We start from the raw sequence: 26,634 nt of genomic DNA, 5'->3' as shown, positions 1-26,634 counted from the left end.
AATATTTAAGCACACAATGCGTAGCATCGCGTCACGGTGTGAACTTCTAGATCGGCTATTTCAGATATTTTTGAAAGTTTCTGGAAAATCTTTGTCTTGCTTTTGGAAAATTTGATTTCAGCAAGGCATTGATATTACAAAAAAATGTACTTTGTAATTTGTACTTTTCAATGCTTTGAAAAAAAAACTTTTTAAAAAAGTATATACTTTTGAATACTTTAACACATTGAATGCCAATCGCGTAGATCTACGCGAACCTATTTAAAGCCGCAGCGTGCCAGTCGCGTAGATCTACGCGAACCGCCGATTCCCATTGATTTTGCCCCAGGTGCACTTTCCGAATTTTTTTGATCCATTTCCGTTTCCGGTTTCCGGTCGGAAACAGAATTATTCGGGTTCCGGTTTTTTCGATCGTATCCGCTTCCTGTCTGGGATCCTGTTTAAAACTCGATTTTCTCGGTTGTTGTTTTTCTCCTCGCTGATCACTGTTTAGCGTTGATCACGTGTATCTTCAAGATGGCGGCTCGCATTTGGAAACTGTTTTCGCTGGCTGTTTCTCACGGATCCGCTGTGTGTTTAGAACCAACTTTTAACTTATTTAGCGAGGTCTGTGGCGACATGCAAAAAACAAAAAAACAACAATAAAACGCTGGCACTGGTGAGTACATTATGAGATTAAACTCTGGCATGGAATGTGTTAAAGAAAGTACTCTTGTACTTTAACTCAAGTACAAATTTGACAGAGCAACTTTCTAGTTGAGTAATATTTGACCAGGTGTATCTATACTTTGGCTCAGGTCCTGGGGTTGAGGACTTTGTCCACCACTGAAAGCGAGTGCGGTAAAGAGGCTGCACTGACACAACAGATAAAAGGTTTGCAAAGCTAACATGCCTTTACGGACGCTTCTGAAGGAGATCTGACGTCTCAGTCAGATGAGCTAGTTTCCTGCGGGTGATTAGGAGCTGCCACCCCTGGCCCATTACTCAACCTTGCATCAGCCCTGGCAAAGATGGGCGGCGGTGACAGACGAGGCGGTGCCCCGTCGGGCCCTCGGCTGGGGGATGACTTATTAAAAATAATGAGTGGGGAGTGTGTGATGTGATTGATGAGCGACGGGCGGTGCTCAGTTATATCTGGACACCTTCCAAACATTGACGTGTGCTGTCAGTGATGGACCTGGTGGTGACGGAGAGAGGGGACACGTTGTTTTATACTTCAAGGAGAGAGAGGCTGCAGGGAATGAGAGCAGTTCAATCAGTAATGCAGTCGACAGGATGATTGAGCCAAAGTTACTTTCCTTTTATTTGATGTCTTTCTTGTGACCAACCATCACCTCAGAACCTTGAGGAATACAAAGCGTGGCGGCGGTGTCCTGAAATTAAATATTCCTTCTCTGTATTCTCAGTCAACATGCTGTATTGCTGTGGGCTGTAGACTGGTGAAGTTATCAAGCTCTTCAACCAAACAGTTCATTACCAAGGAGGGTGACATGTTGTGGACCAGCCATCTGTCCAACATCTAGACATCACAACTCTCCCGGAAGTTCCAGGAGTTCCAGGAGTCTCCCGGGAATTAGCATCTGCTCCCGGACACCCGCGAGCGGTCTTAAATCTCGCCCAAATCCCGACCATATGGTGGATTTGTGGGTTTCTATTTATCGCCCAAGGTGGTCTAATGACTTGTAACGTCGAGGTGGGTAAAATGCAAGCCGTGTCAAGCCAGCAGCATTATTTAACAATATTATAGTTATGAAGTTCAGCTTAACCACTTACTTAAGCCCTATTTATTATGGTTGTTGCTGGTCTCTGTCTGTCTGTCTGTCTGTCTGTCTGTCTGTCTGTCTGTCTGTCTGTCTGTCTGTCTGTCTGCCTGCCTGCCTGCCTGCCTGCCTGTCTATAAATCTTGTTGAAGTACCAATTTAATAATAATGATGATATTGAATGACGTATGTTTTCCTACTTGGGTCCCCGGCTGTGCAGCAACATACCTGCATCAGCATAGATGATAATCATAACTTTGATTTGTAAAGCACTTTTCAAAACTAAGTTACAAAGTGCCTCACAATCAAAGAAGGAGAGCAATTGACCAACTAACAAACAACGGATGAGGGAAAACAGAAGGACTATTAATTTTACAGTATAGGAGGATTAACCAGACAAATGTAATTCCTTGTTACAGTAAACAAAGTGAGAAAACATAACAGTTTCTCCCTACATCCAAAAGTTGCTTGCTATTTATTTGTATTATTTTATTATTATTATTATTTATTTTTATTTTATTACCTTGAAAAACCCTGAAAGTCTGTCTTTGTCATCGTCAATACGCCTGCTCCGTTTGATGTCAATGATGTGACCACAGGACTGCTCAACAGTTCCTTCTGGAGATTCCCCCATCATCCACCTTAACTTAACATGGATTCTCATCTCCACTTACTTACTTAATACTTACTTATCCATCTCCTTAAGAGTATGGGCAGCATCCGTGAGGGTTGCAAAGGTCTTCACGCTGGATTAGGTGGATTTTCAGCTGGGCAGGGAACAGGCTTTCACTTGTTTCAGTTGTTTTATTACCCCCCGTTTTTTCCAGGCTTGTTAAAGTATTGTTTCTTTAAATCTGTAGTCAGATAAGCTGACAATAATGGATCTCAAAAACCTTTGGTTTCTTAATAAATGAGTAATGCATTCTCTCCACCCACATGACAACCAAGTTACTGACCTGTATTCTGGCAAGTAAGATGCAAAATAGATTAACCCAGATCAGACAGGTTTTATCCCCAGCAGGCAATAGTACAAGGAGAACATTAAACGTTATAACGTGCCAAGAAAAATATGTAAAACCCTATGCTAATTGGTTTTTACCCTGATAGGGCAGGGTAACAAAAAAAAACACTGGCTGCTATGGGATTCTGAAGAAAATTGCCTAGCAATAATGACTTTTATGGTCAGTATTATAACTTATAGTCTTATGGCTCTATCACACAGAACAGCCCACTGGTCGGGGGAGTTGTGGTGGGCAGAGAAAATATTGTGTATGAAAATTATACCTCTGTACCTCATTACATCAATTAAGAAACCTTTAGATCTGTAAAGCTATTGAATAGGCTACATGGAAGTTATGAGAGAGTTCCGTCCCATTAAGACTTAAGGCGGTTACAGCTTGCATTGACTTTATAAGGTTTTAAAAAAAAACGTATTATTCGCATGAAAAAATTGCCCCAGTGTGTAAGGACCTTTAGAAATGATTCTAAAACTCACTCTTAAGCCATCACATTTTTTCTTTGTACCTTTCCATGTTCTCATAGTGACACACACAGACTGCAAAGAGGGGGAATGAGGTAGCCACGTTGAGGCCCTGGACAGACTGGTGGGTTGTGGGTGGTTAATTGCTGCCTATTGACTCTACCGGCACAGCACGCTACAAACAGTGGTAGGAAGATATAGCAGCAAGAGAGCAACGAGAGCAGCTGCCATACAGATACATAAATGGTTGTGAATAAAGTCGTTTGTTTCCCCAAATCATCCTGTGGGCCACACTGGCCGCCAGTTTGACACCCTTGATTGAATGGATGGTCAGACAGGGAGATTTTCTCTGTCCCTTGCCCCTTATTATACATTTTGAACCTCTAGCATCAATATCAAGTCAAAAGTATAATATTAAAAGTATGAAGGTAGAAAGTAGAACACAGGATTTCACTATGATGTACAGTGTGATGTATATCAGTGACCCAGGTTCATCTGTTCCAGTGCTGATGAGAAATGTTAAGTCCCTGTCCACATTGTCCCATGGTGTGGAATTCACCAATTCAAAAGGCTATTAACACATTAACCGCCAAGAACGTAGTCCTACGGTCCGTTAAATCCAACTGTTAAGCGCCGAGACCGTAGCCCTACGGTCCACGGTCTTTTCGCGCTATTCACTTCCGGGTTCACTTTCGGAATTTTTTTGATCCACTTCCGTTTCCGGTTTGATGACCGGAAATAGAATTATTTGGGATCCGGTTTTGACGATCACGCCCGCTCCCATTCTACAGACCAAACTGAAACTCAATTCTCTTCCTGTAGTTTTTTCTCCTCGCATTTCACTGTTTAACGTAATCCGCTCTAACTACAACATGGATGCCCCGTTTGACACGCGATCTTCACTGGGAGATACAGGGAGATCTCGCGGATGTAAACAGACCGTGTAGAGCTCAATCTTAAGGATTTTAACAAGATCTATGGCGACATGAAAAAAACAAAAAAACAACAAAAACACCTTGGCACTGGTGAGTACATTATGAGATTAACCTCTGGCGGTCGATGTGTTAACATCTGTTTTCGACTTGATAATGTACAAACAGTACATTATGAAACAGAAACACACTGCTTCGACAACACGTCACTCTAAAAACACAGAGACAGCCATGGTTGAATAATAAATCACTCTATTGAGAGAAACAGATGAGGTTGACAGTACAATGGTAAAAAGTGTTCTCTCCCAAAGTAGGGAAACATTCTCTCTGAGCTGGTAAGAATGGTAACACTTTTAAACCGTTCTTATCAGTAATGGTAACCAGGGCAACGTACCGTGGTTTCACAAAGCTAACATAATTGTTTATACATTAATGGCACCAAGCTATCTCCAGCTGGACAGAAGTTCTTCATCTGAAGTCGTCACCTTCCTTCAGAATATGGCTCAATCAAGCGCTGCCATGGTAACCCGAATTCGTGATGTAAACATTTGCTACCTTATGGTAAATGGTGCATTTATATAGCGCTTTTATCCAAAGCGCTTTACATAGATTGTGCATTACATTTACCCATTCACACACACATTCATACACCAATGGCGGAGGAAACCATGCTCATCGGGAGCAATTAGGGGTTCAGAGTCTTGCTCAAGGACACTTCGACACTAACTCTGGGGGAGCCTGGGATCGAACTGGAAACCTCACGGCTTCCATCCGGCCGCTCTACTGGCCACTCTACCCCTGAACCACTGCCGCCCCTTATCTACATTATTTTACATACCGAGACCCGATTTAGGCAACAACGAGTTACAAACAGCTACTGCAGTAAGTTTATCAAACACAGAGACCTGTGGGCTGCAGTTTCACCCATAAGTGAGGCTATTGTGATATTTGACTTGTTGTTTGACATTTTAATAAGACTCCCGTCAACAGAGATATGCATTCTGGGTCAAACTGTCAGGCATATGACTTTTGAAAAGATGTTATGACAAAAATCAAATCGTATAGGATAACTAGATTCTCCATAATTACTGATTAGATATTGATTAGATTCCAGACCTATCAGCAATGATGACTATTAATTTGTGATTTACTAGTAGTAAATGACTACTGTATCTATCTCCACATTACTTTACAGTCAGACGCTTTTATCCAAAGCAACTTACAATGAGTGCATTCAACATAGGTAGGCAAGAAAACAGAACAGATTTCTTAAACAGATGAGACAAATAGGAACATAGCCGTGGGAAGCTGAGGGGGCTGCAGCACCCCCTGAAAATAAAGTATAAACTAGAAAATGTGCTCCTCGGAGCACAAGTCTCCGCCAGCAGACCTGTGCTATTTTAACGGCGTCTGAATATGTAGTGTCTGCATCTAAAAAATGTTCTTCTTGAAGCAATGTGTCATATGGGAGTCGTCGTAATTGACTGGTTTGTTCAAATGCTTGTCTGTCTTCTTCATCTTCATTGTCTTGAACAGTTTCAGCAGTTGATTGGTGTGTTTGATCTATGTCAGTTTTCTCTAGTGCTACATAATGTATTTGATCAAGGTGGCCAATTGTTACAGTATTAAGACTTCGGCCTTGTTGTGGGATCAATTCAACTCTATAGTCCTCTTCTGTGTTACTGTTGTAGATGAGTATGCTTTCTTAGCTTTGGCCTTCTGCGCCTTTGCTTGACCAATGTTAGGTGTTCTCAGAGGGACACACACACTGGAAGGTACTGAAGGTACTGTTCCAATCAAGACTGATTGATCCTGTCTTACCTCACTTCAAAAGTCATAAATGGTCTTTTGAAGTGACACACCTATTTATAGGATTTTATTTCGTCATGCGTCCCTCTAGCCAATCAAAGGCATTGGTGTCAACATATTGACACGTGTCACGTGGAGCTTGACCAATGTTAGCTTGGCTAGGGGCCATGCTAACACACGGCGGGACGAAGCGAAAACATACTCTCCACCTCCGGCGGAGACAAAAATGTAAAAATTATATTAAAAATATATATTTAAAAAAAAATCTAAACATTTTTGCATAATGTGCCTGTTGTTGTTGGTCGTTATTTGGGGGGATTTAGTGCAATGAGTGTTCTGGAACCGAATTAACCAAATTAAATTAGCAAATTTCCACACGTGCATGCATGCGCATATGCACCCGTAACCTATAACGTCTTCCCACGGCCCTGCCCACATACAGCTCAAGTGGAGTTAGGAGTTTTTTTAACCATTAATGTGGAGAATTTTATTTTGTCATCTTTTCGTGACAAATTGTTTTTAAAAAACATAAACAATGTCTGGTTTATTTTTTTGAATTCTCACATGGAATTTGGATGAGGCTGGAGCCTTGCCTTTTTTCCTTTTATATTTGATATATTTAACTTCAATGTTATAATGGAAGTCAATGGCAGTCAGATCGGGCTGAAACCTTGCCCAAATATGAAGTCATTATGTCATAGTTGACTGACGTCTCAGATTGGTCACATGAAGTCTGACATCCACGTGAGGCCACACCCCTTATTGGACCCCGTCTTATTTATATTATTCATTTGTTGCTGTTGTTAGTCATGGCTTCCAGTTCCCACCTGATGTTGTGTGGGAGTTCTGATTGGTCCAGATCGTACTGAATAACTGCTAGTTTGCATACTGTCTTCAGACTAGGACTTAAGTCTAACATGTACAGGTCAGCAGGTCCGTTTTCTCCTCCAGAGAGGATGATACGATCTCCCACAATGCAACAGCACATCCCATACATCCCACACGGTCTTTTCCCTTTGGGCTCAACCCTCTTCCAGGAGAAGGTCTTTGGACTGAATTTCCACAGATCATTGAGGTTGGTATTATCACTATTTACTCCACCAAATATGTACAGCTCTCCATTGTAGGTAAAGGCTGAATGACCCCAGCGTCTTTCTGGAACAATCTGTGCAGAAGGTGTGTTCAGCCAGCAGTTGGTCTCTGTGTCAAACACTCTGATGTTGTTGCTAGAGTAGGGTTCGCCCCCGAATACAAACATCTTTGTCCCGATGATGGTGGCAGAGTGGTGTGAAGAAGCAGGAGGTGGAGTGCCTCTGGTGTTAATTAAAGACCAGACCATTGTGGTGGTGTCCAACTTGTACATGTCATTATAGTATAATACAGTCCTATTATATCCTCCATGAATATACATGACCTTCCCCAAGACACAAGCTGTGTGGTTCCTCCTCTCCTCTGGAACAGTTCCAGAAACCTTGGGCTTGAACCATCTGTGGGCGTCGACATCAAATGCATTAAGCACGTTGCAGCATTTCCTTGTGTCATAAGCATAACCCCCCCAGATGTAGATCATATCTTCTATCAGCACAGCTGTGTGGCCGCTGCGTTTGGATGGAACCTTAATGTGAAATTCTCCTCTTCCAGTTGTCACTGGGGTCAACTTTCTCCAGTGTAAAGCCACTGTGTTGAAGATGTGAACATCAATCCGAACCTTGTTGATGTTACGGTACCGTCCAAATGAGTAGACTTTATCTCCCACGGCAACAGCAGCAGCTTGATCGCCTAACACTGGTCCTCTGTTCAGATTTAGCGTCCAGTAGAACATTTCTCACAACAGCTCCTCCTCCAGGGATCAAATTAGATTCTTCAAGTCTCGTTGTGTAACAGAATGGAGTCCTAATGTGTGCTCTACCACTTATATTGGTTCATTGGCACAAGTGTCATGCAAAGTTTGACCAATCCGCTGATGGGTCGGGCTGGCCAATCAAGGAAGTCGATGCCTGTTGATGTCCCTAATATGGTAAATTGATCATCATAGCAACCCCAGCCAGACAGGCTCTACACAGCAGAGAGACAGGCTCTACACAGCAGAGAGACAGGCTCTACACCGCAGAGAGACAGGCTCTACACAGCAGAGAGACAGGCTCTACACCACAGACAGACAGGCTCTACACAGCAGAGAGACAGGCTCTACACAGCAGATAGACAGGCTCTACACAGCAGACAGACAGACAGGGGGTCCTCAGAGTTACTACAGGGGGTCCGCCAAATCTTTGTGTGATATGATTTTGTTTTTTTTACATTAACCACTTGAACCCTAATATCCCTTTTCAGAGGAGAACTTTAGCCAAAAATAGCAGATCTACAAGCTCACAACGCCTCGCAGCGCGAGAGATCGGCTTGTAGATCGGCTATTTTTGGCCAGGAGTTAGGTGTAGTGGGGAAAAAAAGAGCAGCACAAGTTTATCTGAAACACAATTTTATACAATGTAGAGGGGGTCCCTGCTTCATCTCTCTCATCTAGTATAGGGGGTCCTTGGCCTGCATCGCAATGCGACACGTTGTGAGCTTGTACTGTAGCTTAAAAAAAAAAAAAAAAAAAAAAAAGCCTATATTGACATGGCCAAAATATGGGGCGGGTTTATCACCAGAGACATTTGTTTTATCTGCTCCTTAGAAATGCAGGTTCCACACAGAGATTCCAGACTAATATCTACACAGTGACATTAGTCTGGCCATGCCAGGCTAGTGACTTAATACATTGTCAGATACTTGAATGTGTCCTTATATTATCATCACTTTACCCACATACATAGCCGTGGGAAGTGGGGGTGCTGAGGGGGCTGCAGCACCCCCTGAAAATAAAGTATGAAAAATTAAAAAAATATATTTAAAAAAAATTATAAAGAAAAAAATTAAAAACATTTTTGCATAACGTGCCTGTTGTTGTTGGTCGTTATTTGGGGGGGATTTAGTGCAATGAGTGTTCTGGAACCTAATTAACCGAATTAAATTAACAAAATAACCCCAGAAACCGCAAATTTTCGCACGTGCATGCGTGCGCATACAGCACCCGTAACCTATAAGGTCTTCCCACGGCCCTGAATAGGAAAATCAAATGAGCAAGAGCTAAAACTAATAAGTGTATAGGCAAGGCTAAGAGGGGTAACTTTCCACCAGAGAATTTGCTCTTTCTTATTCGCTTCCCAGAAGAACTCGCGGGAACGTACTTCTGAAATGAGGGCGTGTTATTTAAATGACGATCAGTTGCTGCTGTCAGATTTATCAACACACCATCCATTTGCACGCTGTGATTGACAGGGTACACCTGCTTGATAAATCACACGTGAGATGATTCCTGGGCTCGAATTTAAGCTGGTTTCCACGTGCCATTGATAAATGAGGGCCATGGAGAGGATGCCGAAAATCCATGGACTATCCTCCAAAATATTTCTTCCTGTGTTGTATCTCTGTACTTTACGAAGTTAAATACAAACAAAAACCCAACAGCATTAATTAAATAGTTGATTGTTCTGACCCAACTTGTTATGTGATTGTTAGTTATAATAATAACTAGACGCGTCGCAATTCAGGGCAATTGCAGAGTGTGGTTGCACCGACGCTAGTCGCGGGTCGCTGCCGCCGGGACTCGAGGAATACGCTGGGAGGAATACCGTCGGAGGCTGTGCCAATTACATTGTCACGTAACTCCTGAGATCACTTGCGTTTCATTTTGAGAGGATTGATCCCCCCAAAATAAGGTTTTTGCATCAAACGGTTACATTTTGAGCATTTGTGGCGCCCCCTATGGATCAAAGTGGAAATTCTTTTGGGGATTTGTTGAGTAAACCACACTTGACATGTGATTCAAATTTGGGATTGACTGGACGTTTTGTTCGTGATTTGTGGGCTTTTTTGTAAAACGGGCCCCTCCCGCTAACTTTGGAAGCCATTTACGGACGAACGGTATGGACTATCAAAATTCTGTTTCGGTCCAGATTATTGCATGGGTCCAGAGATCATGTGTACCGATTTTTGTGAAATTTGGACAAAATATATGGGAGGAGAAGCTAAAGTGTGTTTTGAAGAAAATTCAAAATGGCGGAAAATCTATCCTGACGTCGTGACCCAAGGAATCCAGGGGAAAATAAATTTTGATTTTACGACCTACGGTTCAAGAGTTATAGGCCAAAACGTAAAGGGGGCTGTTATAGCGCCACCATGTGGCCGATTAGTGTAATATTTTTTTCAATAATTTTGGACTAAATTATGAACCTCCCCTCCAAATCTGGTAACTCTAGCTCTTACGGTTTCTGAGAAAAAAATACTTGAATTTGAGTTTTTTCATTAAAGTGGATGGGGAAATTTAATGCACTAATAAATCAATATCAATAAAACTATGCAACCAATCTCTTAGCAAAATACAAGCACACGATTCCCGGTGAAGCCGGTCATTTTGACATATGGCACTAAATTGGGAAAAATAAACTGTGGGCTGTGATGCGATTGGAAATATTGTTTATCTTGAATATTAATAATAAAGTGTGAAGATTACTATACTCTGGTTGCCCTGTTAGGGCAACCACACTAATTACTCAAGACCTTGAAAGTTAGCAGACTTTTTACCAGGTTGCAAAACCTGGTCTACATCTACACTTGCTAGTCCTGACTTTTGCGTAACTTTTTCCTCATTGGCTGGTCCTTCAGCCAATGAGGGCTCAATGTCCTCTCAGAATATGGGATCTAAAGACGACCCACAATACTGTATAATATGACTTGTCATATCTTGTTTTCATATCCAGTTCAAGCTGCTTCTATACCAGAGGATATTTAAAGGGTAGAACAAAAGAAAACTAGACACGTCGCAATTCAGGGCAATTGCAAAGTGTGGTTGCGCCGACGCCAGTCGCGGGTCGCGGCCGCCGGGACTCGAGGAATACGCAGGGAGGAATGCTGTCGGAGGCCGCGCCAATTACATTGTCACGTCATACCTGAGATCACTTGCGTTTCTTTTAGGGAGGATTGATCCCCCCAAAAATCATGTTTTTGCATCAAACGGTTACATTTGTGGCACCCCCTATGGGTCAAAGTGGAAATGCTTTTGGGGATTCATTGAGTAAACCACCCTCGACATTTGTTTCAAATTTGGGATTGACCGGACGTTTCGTTCGTGATTTCTAGCACGGGCCCCTCCCACTAACTTTGGAAGCCAATCACGGACGAACGGTAAGGACTATCAAAATGCCGTTTGGATATGTTTATCGCATGGGTCCATAGATGACCTGTACCGATTTGTGTGAGATTTGGACAAAATATGTAGGAAAAGGAGCAAAAAGTGTGTTTTGAAGAAAATTCAAAATGGCGGAAAATGTATCCAGACGCAAATGGGCGTGGCCTATATGGGGAGTTGCGTCATGACCCAAGAAATCCAGGGAAAAATAGATTTTTATTCTACGACCTACGGTTCAAGAGTTATAGGCCAAAAGGTAAAGTGGGCTGTTATAGCGCCACCATGTGGCCGACTGGTGTGATTCTTTTTTTTAATAATTTTGCAATAAACTATGAACCTCCCCTCCAAGTCTTGTAAGTGTAGCCCTTACGGTTTCCGAGAAAAAAATACTTGAATGGGAAATTTAATGCACTAATAAATCGATATAAAAAAATCTATCCAGACGCAAATGGGCGTGGCCTATATGGGGAGTTGTGTCATGACCCAAGGAATCTAGGGGGAAAAAGCACTAAATTATGAACCTCCCCTCCAAGTCTTGTAACTCTAGCCCTTACGGTTTCTGAGAAAAAAATACTTGAATTTGAGTTTTTTCATTTTCCCATTAAAGTGGATGGGGACATTTAATGCACTAATAAATCAATATCAATTAAACTATGTAACCAATCTCTTAGCAAAGTACAAGCAATCGATTCCCGATGAAGCCGGTCATTTTGACATATGGCACGAAATTGGGAAAAATAAACTGTGGGAGGAGTAGCGAGTAAGAAAAAAGTTTATCTAGTGAAATAAAGTCGGTAGAGTACTATAGTCTGGTTGCCCATTCGGGCAACCACACTAAAAAGAGTCTGCTGTTGGGGGAGTGTGTGTGTGTGTGTGTGTGTGTGTGTGTGTGTGTGTGTGTGTGTGTGTGTGTGTGTGTGTGTGTGTGTGTGTGTGTGTGTGTGTGTGTGTGTGTGTGTGTGTGTGTGTGTGTGTGTGTGTGTGTGTGTGTGTGTGTGTGTGTGTGTGTGTGTGTGTGTGTGCGCGTGTGGGGCAGTGAGGAAACCAAAGTGGGAGGTATTGTTGAACAATTGGCCATCCAGAACCATGTTAATCGATTAGGTTCTCTCAGCAGAGGTGAAGGCTGCTCTGTCTCTATGACCTCCTCAGTGTAAACTCCATTAAGCCTGAGGATTCGCCACCACACTGTCCTCACCAAGGACAGTTTACAGTTTACCCAAGAGAGGCGTTTGTCTCTCTGTATTTTTTTCACTTTCTCTCCTTTGCACCCTACCTCTCCCCCCGTTTACCCCCTCTGCTTCCCCTGCTCTCTCTTCTAAGAGCATAAATATCAGGTTGGCAGCCGTTCTACTCTCCTTTGTGTCCCAGCACCACATGCTTATGTGCTGTCTCATAAAATAAGTAAAGTATTTATTATTGACTGGCAAGGTAAATTACATTTGGGTGCGACAATATACTGAATATGCTCCATAAAATTCAGAACAAGTCATGTAAAAAAATGTTGGGGGGGGGGGTTGTGTGTGGGGGGGGGGAGTAATATAGCCTTGTTGAACGCCTATGTCATATGACAGAAAATGCTGTGTACCAGAAAGTGTTGAATATATACACTTTTCTCACACAACATGGTGTTGTGAAGTATAAATCATCCTTCATCAGCGGTTCCCAAACATTTTAGCCATCACACCCATTCTACAACCCGACTGGGATGATACACTCCCAATCACCTGCATGCCCATTGGCGGAGACACATCATGAGAGAAGAAAAGAATACAATTTATTATTAATTATTTAAATTATAGCTTAAGTGCATTTAGTTGATTTATTCATGTATATTTGTAATTTTTAATTAAAAAAATTATTCAGTTTACTAAGGAAATGTTTTAATTGCATGTTTTTACTTCTTGAAAAATCCCACTAGTAATGTGTAATTACTACAACCATTAAACCACCGTTACCGCACCCCTGTTAGAGGCAGCTTGAGCACCCCAAGGGGTGCGGCACCGCACTTTGGGAATCCATGCTTTATTAAACCAGGGGTGTCAAACTCATTTTTGTGTGTGAATGGGTGAATGTAACGACACACTGTAAAGGGCTTTGGAAAAAGGTGCTACAGAAATGAACCCATTAAGACCTGAAGCCGATTCTACAAATGTCTTCTAAATCCGAACGGTATTCTGAAAAAAACGTACAGTATGTTTCTATATCAGTGGTGCTCAAACTTTTTCATGTCAAGGACCCCCAAAATTATGTGTATTTGGCCGCCGACCCCCATCTCAAAATATTTTGTTCCAGGGACCCCCAGAAGCAAAGATTCAAGATAAAAATGTTCGCTTTAAAACAATATATATTCAAAGATTTGCACACATTTTCAAGATTTTTCAAAAATAGCAGATCTACAAGCTCCCTAACCTGAGCTTGTATATCTGCTATTTTATATCTGCTATATTAGCCAAAGGGTAAAATAATGCTTTTTAGCTCAAATCAAAAAGTGACACAGATTCGTTCCAGGTCTTAATGGGTTAAGACCAATTAACAGAGACAGACTTTCTCTCTCTCCAGTTTATTCACCGGCGATTTCTCAGGAAATCTACACATAGCTACAACAAACTACTTCTCCAACTGTGTCCTGTACTGGTTGTTGCTCTGTTCGCTTCGGTGAAAATCACTTGAGTAGAACATGTTTAACTTGCACGATTCATGCATATCAGTCCAGGCATCGTTTCAGGCATAGACACAAAATATAAACCCATTATCTTTACATTGAGTTAATATTTGTGTCGCCAAAAAATAAATAAATAATCACCTAAGGCAAAGGCAGACAGCCTTGAAAGTGCTGGGAGCGCTTAGGTACGACATGCATACAGTACCTAGATTTACCAATAGGCTAAGTGGCAGTATTAAATTATAAGTAATAAGGGTTCAAGCACTAGCTGTAACAACTTTGTTGTGGCCTTGCAAATTTTATTGCAATAGAAAAGGAAAAAATTACTTCACTTTGTCTATAAAAATCTGCAAGGTCCCTGTTTGCCTCTGCCTTGCAGTCTTAAGTGCAGCGCTGGTCCACAGGTTTGAGATGACGTAAGTGTGGCCCAGGCACTAGGTGCTTACGTACACACAGCGGGGTCCTCCATTGTATTCAATGTACCCTGGATTAAACCCATGATTAACCATGAGTGCCAGCCCTGTTACCATAGTAGCAAGTCTAGCAACCCTCTGCATTACCTACTCTCATAGTAGTAGGCTACAACCACTTTAACCGCTGAGAAGCCACTTAACTGAAGAAAGTGCATGCTGCGTTAAGCATTTTGTCTTGCTTTATTTTAGATAGGTCAGTGTAGAGAGACATGAAACCAAGGACAGAGAGAGAGGAGAGACATGCAAGACAAGACGGGTCAGATTCCAACTTGCACTCACGAAGAGCATACTGTCTGTGCACTAACTGGCTGTGCCGCAACTCGTCCAATGTAAAAACAATTAAAAAAATGCCATGTCGTCTAATGTAAAAAAACGTTTTTTTTATGCCATGCTACACTATGTCTTCCGATGTAAAAACCATTCAAAAATGCCATGCTACGCTATGTTATCCAATGTAGAAAACATTCAAAAATATCATGCTCCACTATGTCATCCAATGTAAAAAACATTTAAAAAAATGCCATGCTGCATTGTGTAGTCCAATGTAAAAACTATGAAATAAATGCCATAATGCACTATGTCGTCTAATGTAGAACCATAAGAAATGCCATGCTACACTACAGTATGTTGTCCAATGTAAAAAGATTTTTAGAATGCCATGCTACATTTAATGTAGTTGTCCAATGTAAAAAACATTTTATACACTATGTCGTCCAATGTAAAAGCCATAAAAAAATGCCAAGCTACATACACTATGTCGTCCAATGTAAAATACATTAAAAAACTGTCATGCCACACTATGTCGTCCATATAAAAGCTATTACAAAAATGCCATGCTACACTATGTCGTCCAATGCAAATGCCATGCTACATTATGTTGTCCCAGGCACCCCAAATGTGCATGCTTTGCAACGCAAAGAAATTTGTTTATAAACTTTGTTCCTTGTTTCCTGTTACAGTAAGCTGTAGTGTGCTAGTTCTCTCTCTTTTACTCTATCCCCACTTGTCTCCTCTTCTCCTTTGTTCTTCTTCCCCACGTGCTGTTTTTTTTACTGCCGTCGTTTACAGAGAGAAGCTTGCTGAATTCTCAGATAATGGAAATCGATTTGAGGAACAAAAACACCATATCACAATAGGCCACTTATGCAAATCCAATGGCAGCCAGAAGCTGGGAGCCCATGCAGGAGAACTGATCGAGCAACTTAGCTCAAAGTTATGCTTCGAAGTTTCAATTTGCTCCTCATGCTTTTTGCTTCAACCTGCCACCAAACTAAATGGACCGAGCAACAGAAGTGTCTTAATACTTGCTTATTTAACAACAGCGAAAACAATAGGACTGACAGTGGAGTGTAATGCAGTATGGAATATGGAAACATTTCCTTGCTGCTTTGTCTAGTTTTTTGTGGAATGTTGCATGTCTGTGTCGCATGAACTGACAGGTAGAGATTCTGTATATTCCAAAATGCAACAGCACAACAGCTACAGTGTACATGTACATCTAAAGCAGGGATTGTCTTAAGTGTACACATTCATCTGCCTAGGCTGGTTCATCATCTAGTTTTGTCTTTGCTCTAGATTTATGTTCCACTGGCCTTTTCAAAATCAAACCATTGATGGAGAAGAAGCTCAATGTTTAAACAGGGGTGGACATGGTTGAATGTGACTGAAGACATTGGTGGGCATGTTTCTTTTTTCTGTGGTCAGACATGGATTTGCTATGTCAGTGGTGGGAGATGAGGGCGACTTGATGCACGTGATCTGACTTCTTGTAACCAGCTACGGTCTCCATGGCAACCCCATGGAAGTAAAAAAAAATAAAGAAGAAAAAAAGCGAGGGCCTTTGTACGTTGACATGCACTTCAGGGTCTTCCTGTGACATGGTCTGAATGGACAGACAGACACCACACAGAGAAGGAGGGCTGAAAGGAGAGGGAAACAAAGAAAAAAATAGAGCTGTGTTTTTCATGTTTTTAGATAATCCGTCAGTTTGTTGGCAGGGGATCGACAACAAGCCTCTCGCAAGGCAGAGATAAGAAAGTACAGTAGGATACATTCAAAATGATATGGCTTGGGGTAGGGGGGAGTAACAATCTTTTGCTGTCATTATGTTGTCATTCATTTGCGTTTTTCTACACTTGACATTCATTATATTATTTATATTCTAAATATTACATTACAATATTTGGCTTATACATGAGACCAATGTATATCTTTGTATATGAATATGTCCTGTCACCCCTGGGGAGAGTATGTGTGTGTGTATATATATATATATATATATATATATATATATATATATATATATATATATATATACATATATATGTATGGCTCCTGTCAAGTGTGAAAATATGGACCCAGAGGCAAATCCACAGGTGTTGATAGAGGAAGTCAGTCATCCACTAAACAAAACTATTGTGGCAATGCTGTTAAACTTATTTCAGTTCAAAATAAGTTAAGCGTATAAACCACAATTACAGGGTTTCTCCATTCAAGCATGTACACATTGTGCCTCTCTCACTCACTCACTCACTCACTCACTCTCACACACACACACACACACACACACACACACACACACACACACACACACACACACACACACACACACACACACACACACACACACACACACACACACACACACACACACACACACACACACACACACACACACACACACACACACACAAAATCTCATTCATGACACACCTCTGTCTTCACCTTAGCCAGGAGCACCAATGTCTCAAAATTTGATTTGGGTGTCTGGCGCTAACAGACCTCTCATCCTGACACTTGCTAATGATGATGTCACTGACCTGCTGTGTACAGGTCGTCATATGTTGCACCATTGTGCTTCCAGACGTTCACACTTGACCCCAGTGAATACCAACAAGATGCGTTTGGTGGTTTTAATTGGCAGCTCAACTGTGATTGCTCTGACTCACTCATTTCGCTCAACAGACCTTTCGCCAGGATTGAATGACCTAATGTGATATGGACAGAATCTGACTTTGAGTCCTCTGACATTTCCCATGTTTGGACTCAATACATTTTTAGCGTTTAAGAAGTAAAGAGACAACAGACGTTAAGGTGGAGTTATAGGCTCTCAGCACAGAGGAGGCGGAGCACTCCCGAGGGGCCCTTCTGATATCCTATCATAAACAATGGACAAATCAAGGACAACACTCGTCGCTCTGCATACAGTACATCGATTGGCGATGTACAGCAACAGGCCATCCGTGCTGCGACCCAGAGCCATGCCTTTTATACACAGGGATAAAATACCCAAGAGAGGAGAGCAGCATACAGAGCCACCGCCTGATTATGAAAAAAGCGTGCCATCGAGATAATCCATTCCATAATTAAGCGCAGTTGATTGTGGCTTGTTTTCGCCAAAAACAACAGAAAGCAGAGAACATTTGACTTTTACAGTATAAATCCTATAATACTGAACAAAACCAGCTTCATTTTGTTGTGATCACGTGATTTCTGGGTGTACTCTTCTTGGGTGATCCTGTGATGCGGAAGACCGGGAAGAGTGCCCGCTATCGTAAAGCCACTGTCATTCTCGTCATGGCGGTGTAAGCCATTGCAAAATATGACAAGAAATCACGTCATTGACAGTCAAAGAGTTAAGAAATGATCAACACTAAAGATTCAGCGATAGATCTGAAGAGATACTGTAGAATTTTGTAGAATTCTCTGTCTTGAAGTTGTAAATCATTGCTGTCATTTGCAATCGAAAGCAAATGAGTCGTTACTTGCAGCAAGAAAGAAAACTTCACTTGGTGAAAATAAATGTGTCTTTAAACTCTAAACATTAAAATACACAGTATTACAGCTGTCTACAACATTACAAGGCCAATTCTAAGTTAGACACAGCATTCCACAACATTAAAGGGCCTATTCTACAGCGGTGCAGCGAGGGCGTAGCGACAGATGCAGCAGTGCCTAACAGCAACACACAGATCAGATCTCCCACAGTTCAATTCCAGCATATTATGAACTCAAATTATCCATCCATTTTGCTTTGTTTTATAGTATTAAAGAATATGATTTATTTATTCTTTCTTTATTATTTGTTTGTGTTAATTGACAGAGAAATTGGCACGTGTTTCTCTTTATTATATATTCAATGGACTGCAGGTAACTAAGAATACATAGAGTATAGGCAGACAGTCAGTGATATCTCGTCACCGTTTCACAGGAGCACTTTGTCTTGCTAAATGAACGTCGATGAGTATCTTCTCAACATGATTTCAAATTTTGTCAGGCAAAGGAGTGTTGCCAGTGGTATCTCCATTTTCTGGAGAGGTTTGAGAACTCATTACTTTCTCTGACAGCTTCACCTGAGGCAGCAGATAGGGAGAGTAATAATAAAAGAAGAGCCACAGAGAGAGAGAGTGAGGGGAGAGAGAGAGAGAGAGGAGTGTGAAGGGGGGGGGGCGGGGTCAGAGACCAACGTTTGCAGAATGGCAGAGCCACATTGTCAAGATTTGTTAGCACTTTTGTCATCCAGGTGCTGACAAGGGGGCCTATCTGTCTGGCTTAAGTCTAATGGGAAGCTGACCAGATCCTAGAACTGTGTCTGTCAGACATCATTAGCGCTGACAGAAAAATTGAGGTAAAGAGTATCTGGCAGACAGTGTCCCTCACAGTAGCTCATGAGAGAAAGAGAGAAGTGGACTTTACACAGGCTAAGAACAGACTTGACAGTGTAGTATACATTGTCTAAGTTATTGTAGGTGGACAGTGCATAGAGAAAATGTTGTACTGTATATGCACACACGTATATATATTTTTTTACATACATATGTACCGTAAATATGCCATGTGCATACATAGATGCTGAAATGGCTGTGTCAACTAATTATTTAGGGTTAAATGCACTACTTACTGTAATTCTTGGGAGGATTTTGTACCAGATGCTTAAATGAAGCTCATGCTATGCTCCATTAGGAGACACTTGGCTGCGCTGAGCAGCGTAGCACCAGTGTAGACGCCAGCGCTAACGAGCTATTCTGATTGAGTTCACGTCTCCATTGGTGACATTGAGAGATGAGTGTTGGGTTTGTGGATGGCAATCACCGCCATATGGTGATTCTCTTATCTGTGTACTGGCGTGCATGGACCTTATGTCACTCCACGCCGTGTAATTCACAAATACAGCGGTCACAGTCTCGTTCCAGGTATCTGCAAACAAGGAGCGATAGGCGCATGAATATTTATTACCTCCCTTCGCTTCACATTTTCTGACGCCTCTAAGCAAGGATTTATGTTATGTAGATCCATATCTGGCGGTAGCAGCCGTATTTTAGATGAGAATGAACCAGACACCTCTGATATTTTACTCTGTATTCATCCTGTCCACACTTAATATGGCATCTGCTTGGAAATCAATCATGTCAATGAAATACCTGTAGGACGGCCAAATCCAAAGCCAGGTAATGAGCATGCAGTGTTGCAGCCTGGCGTCCCTATTATTTTGGGCATGTTATTGTACAGTAGGTGAAAGTTTTCCCAAAGCAAAGACATAAATTGTGAAAATTGCTGATCGCAATCAGTAATATAGAGTGTTTGTTCTGTAACATGGGTCTCCTTGTCTGTAGCTCTTCTAGTAAACAGAAAATACATTTTCAGGACTGGATACCAATTTCATTCAATCGGGAATGAACAGTCATACAGGACACAGGATAAACAAGTGAAATTGGAAGTGATAAAACAAAAAGATTAACAGACAATACTGGAATTAGAACACTATAGGGCACTATAGGGCGACAGTGGCCCAGGAGGTAGAGCGGCCGCTTGGCAATCGGAAGGTTCCTGGTTCGATCCCGGTCTCCCCTTGTGTTAGTGTCGAAGTCCTTGAGCAAGACACTGGTGAACCCCTAACTGCTCCTCATGAGCAGGTTGGTGCCTTGCATTGTTTCCTCTGCCATCGGTGTGTGAATGGGTGAATGTAATGTACATTGTAAAGCACTTACAGTATAAAGGCCCTATATAAATGCCCCATAATAAAATTTAAGCTGATGAACGGGTTCTCTCTACTGATTGGATGAATTGGTGACTCACCTGTAAATGTATTTTATGTTTATTAAAGAGCTAGAGAGACGGGGAGACACCTGTTACTGAACAAACACTCTAGAGCAGTTATTACTATCAGAATATAGAGCTTTAACCTTTCAACCAAAAAATACCACTTACAGTACAGCACATTTAAGTGGTTGTCAACAGTTAATTGAGTGAGCTGTTGAAGAGAGAGTTGGAGCATTGACAATGTGACAATCTCACAACGCGTTGCATTGCGACACATTGTGAGCTTGTGGATTGGTTATTCTTGCCGACGAGTTATGGAGTACACAGGAAAAAGCGGTCCAAGTATAGAGCCAGCTCTGTTTAACTAAGGCTAGCAGGGCTAGTACCGAACCCTAGGCACAGGTGCCACCATTGGCACAGGTAACAGTAATCACTGGCACTCTGGTATCATTGTGAGAGTGGATGTTTCTTTTAAAATAAAATATATTTTGAAAATGTAGTCAATGAATTTAAATTCCCTCGCATCTGTATGCAAATTACCTCCTGCATATAATCCTCCTTTTCACGCAGCCTATGTTGTTTTGTTTTGTGTTCACCTTGGAGGATGTAGCCTACACACCAGCTGAACATCCCATGTTAACATCACTTTGAGACATGAGGGTTCTTTTGAAGATCAAGCAGACAAGGCAGAGTCAATCAAATGCCTAGGTATACGCAAACCCTGAACTCTTGACTGATGAATAAGATGGGGTGGGAGTCTGGGAGATAGGTGGAGTTCTTGTCTAATGATCATTACAACGGGGCGGCCATAGCTGAGTGGTTAGTGAGCCCGCCTAGGGAACCAGCTGGCCCTGGTTGCCCCAGGTTCGATTCCAGGCTATCCCAGCATATGTGCCGATGATATGAAATTTGTCCCTGAGCAAGACTCTTAACCCCAATTGCTCACAGGTTCTCATTGGAAACAAGACCGCAAGGACTTTCATGAACGACCTGTTAAAAGGAATTATCCTTATCCTTACAATGTCCTGATGTGAAAGAAAACAAAAGTCATTGTTATGTATTTGGACAATCAAAATCTGTTGGAAATATTTTATTTTTATGTGGTGTCATAATCAAATGTTGATATGGCACACTGAATAAAAACATGGCACTTCATGTCAAAAATGTTGCTGACCCCTGGGCTAGAGGTGGTTTAGTGATTGTGGTTGTGTAGAGAAACATGCACGTTTTAATCCCTGATGATAACGTCCTATCGCAAAGTTCTCTGAGAGCCATCCGTTCTTGGGCTTTTGTTTTCAATACAGTCTCGCATCGGTTGTTTCCATTGAGGCCCTGGAGTCTATGTTTGTTGTGGTGATTATGAATTCATGAGCAGGGACCCGCATGAGTGTGGTCTCATTTGCATGTTCGCATGTGCCACACACACACATGCTTTTCCTGGAAGAAGTTGCACCCTACAATTGTAACTGAACAGTGCCTCAGAGTTTACTTTTTGGTGACTGTTGGTTGCAAGGTGATGGTACTGCACACACAGTAAAATACAGAGTGTTACTCTGGGAGTGTAGAAATGGCACTCTGGCATGGTACATGAAAAAAGAAAATCAGCCTTCACACACAATTTTGCATACCGTTAAAATGAACAGAAATTTGGACCACACAGCATGGAGTAGAGTGGAGTGGAACATTTCCTAAATTGGCTGAGGTCCTCTGGAACTCTACTGTGGTGATGGTACAGCGCACAGAGCTTTTAAGTGATTACATGGGAAATTGCCTCGGGTTATTTTTTCCACTTGCTAGTCTGTTTTTTTGCACAGGGATTCGACTTTGCCTAATAAGAGCCATAAAGGCTGAGGGGCCCAGGCGGAAAGAGACAGAGAGCAGGTGAGGAAGGAGGAGAGTGCCTCTCCATAAGGCTGTGTTTTATTACCGGAGCTGTCCGTCACAAAGCCACTCTCCACAGTGACGTCCGTGCTCACCGTGTGTGCGTGCGTGCGTGCGTGCGTGCGTGCGTGCGTGCGTGCGTGCGTGCGTGCGTGCGTGCGTGCGTGCGTGCGTGCGTGCGTGCGTGCGTGCGTGCGTGCGTGCGTGCGTGCGAGAGACATGGACAATTACTATGAAATAAGAAATAAGACTTGTCCCTGTTTTCTCCCACTCCAGAAAAGCTCACAAGTCTAAATTAATTTACCCCAACAAATATACACACATGATGTCCCTCACAGTACTTTAAAGTAGCATGAGTATGCTGTGCAGATGGAGTAAAATTGTTTATTTTATTTTTATGGCGGTGAATTGCTATACCATGGCCAAACAAGGGACAGCATAATTAATGAACATACAATGTGAAACACCTGGCTGAGTACATGTTTGTTTCCTCCTGGAGTTTGCAATTATCATACCAATATAGCCTGCACATTTCTACATTACCTGTGGTGGGCTGGCACTCCCCTGAATTAGCTCCAGTGTAAATAATGAGTGTATGTGTGATCTAGCATCTTCGTGCAGCCACGTGTGTGTATGAAAAAATATATATGTAACTCATAAAATTATTGTTAAGCACTTTCAACCCGGCATCCCTATTTTGGGCATGGCATTACTTAAAGAAAAAGAAAATTAACATAAAAATCTAAAACCTTTGAAAAAAATAGCAGATCTACAAGCTCACAAAGTGTCACAATGCAACGTGTTAGGGGGCTTTTAGATCAGCTATTGTTTGCTATTTTTTTATCTGTATTATCTTTTTATTATTGTTTTGAGCCTAAGAATAGATGATTTGGCTATTTGAGGCTCCTTGGCATGGAAGGTTTGGGAACCCCTATTGGTGCACGCACACATCCATATATGCGCACACCATGGAGGTATAAGGCGCACACCAGTGATAGCTAGCCATTTCTTAACCATGTTTTCTCTCTCTGTGTCTCTCTCGCTCCTTTCAGGTGTTCACCCGATACGGGAAGTGCTACATGTTCAATGCGGCCGAGGAAGGGAAGACACTCCGTACCACCATGAAAGGAGGGACAGGAAATGGCCTGGAGATCATGTTGGACATCCAGCAGGATGAATACTTACCAGTGTGGGGCGACACAGGTAAGATCTTGACAGCTCTCGATTTTCTGCTGGGTGAATCAGGGTTGGGGAGGTTGCAGCCAGTCCATTCCTTGTCTAGCCAGGACTTTCTCCGTCTGTGTCTTCTTCACTTGGCTCCTACTGTCCCCTGTGGGATGTTTTTTTGACAGGGAGGTATGTCGTGTGATGTGACCATACCACTACCAGGTACTGTAAGTGGCATTTGACTGTTTGTGAGTTGTGGTTCAATCAGACAAATTCTGTTGTCTGATGTTCTCTACAGCATCCTCCTGTAATGATTGTTTTCGAATGGCTGTACTGTATCCTGCGTTCAGTGACAGCTGTGAGTGTCCAAGTCTCACATCCATAGGCAAGAGCATGGAGACTACCTTGTAAAGTTTGACCTTCACAGGGAAGTTGATCTTGTTGCTTTTCCGGACACTGCTGGATCTTGTCATGGCTGAGTTATTTCGTCGCAACGCATTGCGACATTGTAGATTGGCTATTTTCTCACTTTTTGCGTGACATTGTCATAAGACAAAGTACAAAATAGGCCTTCATTTATGAAAAAAAAAAGGAAAAAAAGATTCAATGGTGAAATATGGAGATAAAAGGTTTCTGCCCAACAGCAACGATATGCATTAAATGTATTTGTTTTTTCTTATGTACATAATAAAGAATTGCATTTTTATATCGCTTTTCTAAGTACTCGCTTACTCAAAGCGCTTTACAATGGTTCATTCATTCATACATTGGGAGGTGAAGAGGCGAACAGTCGACGCCAGGGTCCTCACCTCCCACATTCACATAAAATCACCATTCACACACACATTCATACACCGATGGCGGAGGAAACCATGCAAGGCACCAACCTGCTCATCGGGAGCAATTAGGGGTTCAATGTCTTGCTCAAGGACACTTCGACACTAAATCTGGGGGAGACCGGGATCGAGGTTCGCCATCCGGGCCGCTCTACCGGCCACTCTACCCCTGAGCCACTGCCGCCCCAGTACATTTGTTGAACACATTAGAATTCAATACATAATTTTCACAAGGTAGTCTGCAGGTACCAAAGTACTGTAGGCTACACAAACACAGACATAAAACTAAAATGAAAAACAAAAGCAATTACAATCGCACAGCGTGATAGGTCACAGCATCTCCCCCTCCCCACAACATGACATACATTAAGGCTTTCTATTACTTTCTATTACCTATTTGCTCCTAATATCCCTTACTGGCCAACTCATTTTATGGACAATGTTCCCCCAGACCTCTTGTTCAAGCCAAATGTCCCTTTGCCAAATTATCCTCATATTCTAACTTTTACCCTATGTTATTATGTTTATTTATTTGACATGGACATCACAATCACGTTGGACAAACCAGATGCATTGATTAAAGTGTATATAGCACAAGTACTAGTTTTCAACACCTGTCCACAGGAGGCTTTTCTAAAATAGGATAACAGTAGTCTAAAACCCAATCAAGTACAACAAATTATATACTGCCGCCGGGACTCGAGGAATACGCTGGGAGGAATACCGTCGGAGGCTGCGCCAATTACATTGTCACGTAACTCCTGAGATCACTTGCGTTTCATTTTGAGAGGATTGATCCCCCCAACATAAGGTTTTTGCATCAAACGGTTACATTTTGAGCATTTGTGGCGCCCCCTATGGATCAAAGTGGAAATGCTTTTTTTTTTTTTTTGAGTAAACCACCCTTGACATGTGATTCAAATTTGGGATTGACTGGACGTTTCGTTCGTGATTTGTGGCTTTTTTTGTAAAACGGGCCCCTTCCGCTAACTTTGGAAGCCATTTACGGTCGAACGGTATGGACTATCAAAATTCTGTTTCGGTCCAGATTATCGCATGGGTCCAGAGATCATGTGTACCGATTTTTGTGAAATTTGGAGAAAATATGTGGGAGGAGGAGCTAAAAGTGTGTTTTGAAGAAAATTCAAAATGGCGGAAAATCTATCCTGACGCAAATGGGCGTGGCCTACGGTTCAAGAGTTATAGGCCAAAACGTAAAGGGGGCTGTTATAGTGCCACCATGAAGCCGACTGGTGTAATTATTTTTATAATAATTTTGGACTAAATCATGAACCACCCCTCCAAGTCTTGAAACTCTAGCCCTTACGGTTTCTGAGAAAAAAATACTTGAATGGGAGTTTTTTCATTTTTCCATTAAAGTTTATGGGGACATTTAATGCACTAATAAATCAATATCAATTAAACTATGTAACCAATCTCTTAGCAAAATACAAGCGCACGATTCCCGGTGAAGCCGGTCATTTTGACATATAGCACTAAATTGGGAAAAATAAACTGTGGGAGGAGAGGCGGTCTAAACTAAAGTTTATCTACAATAATAATAAAGTGCGAAGATTACTATAGTCTGGTTGCCCCTGTTAGGGCAACCACACTAATTACAGTATAAACTGAACACAACTCCATAATTGGAGGTAAATTATTTCCAAAAGTCCCCTTTATCAGTGAGATTATATTGACGCTGTAGCCTCTGACAGCAATAGAATGATTCATCCTCAAATAAATCAACAATTGTGGCTAGAACTGTGCCATGCCCTCTAACATATTGTTTTACTTCTTATCTTAATCGGATGATTTTCCCATATAGATAACCTTGTTTATATTGAGACAGGCCAAACATTTTATGGACTTTGTTGCAAACCTCCAGTGAATGCTGAAGTAATAGATTATAGATAGACCTTTATTGATTCTGGGAGGAAAATTCAGTAAAGGGAGACTAATATCTCCATCTGGAGGGGACTGTGATGGCTTTAGAGACAAAGTATAGTATACAAATGGGAGGCTAGTGACTTCTCTATCTCCATCCATCCTCCATTGTTTGCATAGTTTAACAATTTCAAGGGCAGTATAATTGTATAGATCTATTATTTCATCGTCTTCTCCCTCTAGTGGAAAAGAGCTTAATCAGACTGGGTTTCTTCACGTTCCACATTGAATCCATAACTAGTGAAAAACAGCTTAAACAGAGTAATTCAGGGTTTCTTCCCATTCCACATCTAATCTCTAACTACCCTATTATACTACTTAGAATGTAAGCAATCATCATAGAGATATTTAATCTTTGAAGATACCATCATTATAATTGTATTTATGTTTTCCCCACAGAAATATATTTAACATTTTATACTTG

The 26,634-nt window shown here is 41.7% G+C and overlaps 1 protein-coding gene across 5 annotated transcripts in view; it reads left to right on the top strand.

Moving 5' to 3' along the window:
• Positions 1-26,634, top strand: part of asic2 (acid-sensing (proton-gated) ion channel 2) — a 454,275-nt gene that overhangs the window by 343,242 nt on the left and 84,399 nt on the right. For all 5 annotated transcript variants that reach the window (XM_080445999.1, XM_080446000.1, XM_080446001.1 and 2 more), the window contains one exon: positions 23,316-23,466. In XM_080445999.1, the coding sequence (XP_080302125.1) occupies positions 23,316-23,466 (151 nt within the window). The remainder of the gene's footprint in view (positions 1-23,315; positions 23,467-26,634) is intronic.

The sequence above is a fragment of the Gymnoscopelus braueri genome, assembly GCF_963280865.1.
Source record: "Gymnoscopelus braueri genome assembly, chromosome: 13".
Lineage (NCBI taxonomy): Eukaryota > Metazoa > Chordata > Actinopteri > Myctophiformes > Myctophidae > Gymnoscopelus > Gymnoscopelus braueri.
The sequence above is the reverse complement of the archived record's forward strand: the minus strand, read 5'-3'. Positions and strand labels throughout refer to the sequence as shown.